Below are 2,958 nucleotides of genomic sequence, written 5' to 3' on the forward strand. Positions count from 1 at the left end.
TTGTCTGTGTGAGTGTCTGTGTGTCTGTGTGAGTGTGTGTGTGTGTGTGAGTGTCTGAGTCTGTGCTTCTGTGTGAGTGTCTGTGCTTCTGTGTGAGTGTCTATGTCTGTGTGAGTGTCTGTGTGAGTATCTGTGAGTGTGAGTGTCTGTGAGTCTGTGTCTGTGAGTCTGTGTGAGTGTCTGTGTCTGTGAGTGTGTCTGTGTGAGTGTCTGTGTCTGTGTGAGTGTCTGTGAGTCTGTGTCTGTGTGAGTGTCTGTGAGTCTGTGTCTGTGTCTACACTTAATTACCAGTATTTCCTCTTTTTATTTGGATTTTAATGGTCTCAAACCCAAAGATTATATGATTTGTTTAACATAGAGTCAGACAACCATGCATCAAGCATGTAAATATCATGAAGCAGATTGATGCTGTGTGTTGTGAGATGGTGACGAGGTTTACAGACGGAGAGTCTGAGATAACAGGAGGAGTTTAATGCATCGTGTGCTTTTCCATCGGCAGGCTTTGCATCCGCTGGATCCCTCCAGACTGTTCGGATGGCAGTCGGCCAACGCCACGGGCGGCAGCGGTAGGAGCTTTACACCTTACTGTGAGAAATGCTCCTGGTTTTATTGACTAAAGTGTGGGTTTGCTGATGTTCTCCAGAAGCGTCCAGCGAGCCGCCGCACTTCTCCAGCTCTCAGCTCGTCAGTAAGTTGGCCGTCGTCGAGAGTCTGGACTTCCTGTATTACCTGAGTCACGGCCGGCCGGCGTTCGCATACGGGGTTTTCATCACGCAGCATCTCCTCGACTGCAGCAATGTCAAGCTTCAGTGAGTCCAGCTCACTGTTACACTGTCAAAATAACACACAAACACGTGCTTACTGCGACATCTGACAGCTCAAACTACAAATCATGCTGTTATGACAGTCCGCTACTTCAGTTTAGATTCTTTGAATCAGTTTAAACTCTCAATAAACTATAATCTAAAAAAATCTAAACTATACAATTATATATAACATATTTAATGTAATTATACAATTATATTCATAAAACTTAAGAATATGTAAAAAAATACTAAGAATATGTATATTATGCAGAATGTAAAATGTAAAAAAAATAATTTAATAAATTGCAATTTAATGAAAATAATATAAAGTGCATATATATGCTCTTTAAAATATTGCGAAAATTAATGAACTCTGAAAATCAGTTTCCAAAAAAGCTAAAAATATGTCAAATTAATGTATATAAAATATGCATGTAAAATAAATATAAATAAATGTTATATCAATTGTATATTAAATATAATTCTAACTTTATTTATAGAATATATATGTGTGTGTATGCTTCTGTGTTTTAATCAGATCGTCGTACGAGGCGGCGCTGGAGTGGGCACTTCCTGTCCAGTTCTGTCACCTGCACGCTCTTCCTCTAAGCCCCGCCTTCCCACAGGACTGCGCTCGTGACGGGCAGTGGCTCAACTTCCTGTTGTTTGTACAGCTGCACAATTACCCGCTACGACAGGTGTGTCCGCTACACGAGTCTTGTGATTGGTTCATTATTTGATCACACGTTTTTGCCCTTTTTTTCCATTAAAAAAAATCATAATTACAATTTTAAAAATGATTAAAAAGATTATTTAATGGAATTTTTTTGTTGATTTTTTTTCTTTTTCTTTTTTAAATATGCTGGGATTTTTTTTTTTTTCAAATATGGAAAAATATTAAAATATTTTTAATTGGATTAAAACTTTTTTTATTTTATTAAAATATGGGTAAAATATTAAATACATTTACACAATGTGTTTAATTATTATTATTATTATTATTATTTATTTATTTATTTTTTTTAATAATATGTGGGGGAACATAAAAAAACTTGTTTTAATTTAAATATTTTCCTGTATTTTTATTTTTATTTTTTCAGATAGGTCTATTTAAAAAAAGACCTCACAGGTAACATGTTATCATTCCAAGGGTGTATAATTTAATAAGGAAGCTCGGGACATGTCCCTACCAATGTACAGCGACTACTGAATTTTCCCTTGCCATAATTTTGTTCAAACGATTAAATATATGTATATATAACTGCTGTTGTTGTAATTTCACTTTCAGTGGCGCACATTTAATACATGTGCAGAGTAAGAACATATAAGGTAACCGAAGTGTTTAAAACATGCGTGCACAGTCCAGCTGAATGATAAAGTTTACCCTCTTTGACTTTGTTGTTCTGCTGTTTTGTGTTCATCTGCTTCTCCCATTTGCTCTTTTTACATTGACTATCACTCTATATAGACTAATATAATCAGATACAACAATCATTTCTTAAACATTAATTACAATATATACTGATAAATGTAACATTCACTAAAATGGCATCAGGTGAATGGACGCTTTCAACTGATTTCCTCTTGAACGGTCACCAACTGAATTGCAGTGGTTAAACTACGTAAAATATAGTGAATTAAGCTACAAACTCACTCATAATGCACAATGTTTCCATCTAACATGTATTTTGAGCTGCAGCTCGTCATATTAATGGAGTTAGCAGTAAACCGGTTTCCTCACCTGAATATGTTCGTAGATTTGTGTTTAATGATATCTTTGGAATGGAAATAAACATGGTCTTGTAAACATGGCTGAAGACGCAACGGGAGGAAACGGAGCGAGTCATTTATGCTGGATTCTAACTCAAACTCGAGACTTTCATAATTCACGTCAAGCGATTCACTAGCAAAACACAGTTCAAAAGAGCCATTCATTTACGAATTTTGGCATCGCTTGGGTGAAACAGAGGCTATAGAAACTATGAATCTAAACCATTGCGTCGCAAAATTATTCACTGTTTCAAAGTGCTCCAATTGGATCAAGTATTGCAAATCATTTGATTCAGATCGGGACTTCAAATCGCGAATCATTTTATTTAGAATGGAACTTCAAATTGCGTATCGCGAATCATTTGATTTATATCGGAACTTC

The 2,958-nt window shown here is 35.8% G+C and overlaps 1 protein-coding gene across 1 annotated transcript in view; it reads left to right on the forward strand.

Moving 5' to 3' along the window:
* Positions 1 to 2,958, forward strand: part of spg11 (SPG11 vesicle trafficking associated, spatacsin) — an 80,396-nt gene that overhangs the window by 54,627 nt on the left and 22,811 nt on the right. The window contains exons 21-23 of the mRNA XM_016230765.1: positions 500 to 566; positions 644 to 809; positions 1,345 to 1,504. Of these exons, the coding sequence (XP_016086251.1) occupies positions 500 to 566; positions 644 to 809; positions 1,345 to 1,504 (393 nt within the window). The remainder of the gene's footprint in view (positions 1 to 499; positions 567 to 643; positions 810 to 1,344; positions 1,505 to 2,958) is intronic.

This window comes from Sinocyclocheilus grahami, unplaced genomic scaffold (genome assembly GCF_001515645.1).
Source record: "Sinocyclocheilus grahami isolate Dianchi unplaced genomic scaffold, SAMN03320097.WGS_v1.1 scaffold377.1, whole genome shotgun sequence".
NCBI lineage: Eukaryota > Metazoa > Chordata > Actinopteri > Cypriniformes > Cyprinidae > Sinocyclocheilus > Sinocyclocheilus grahami.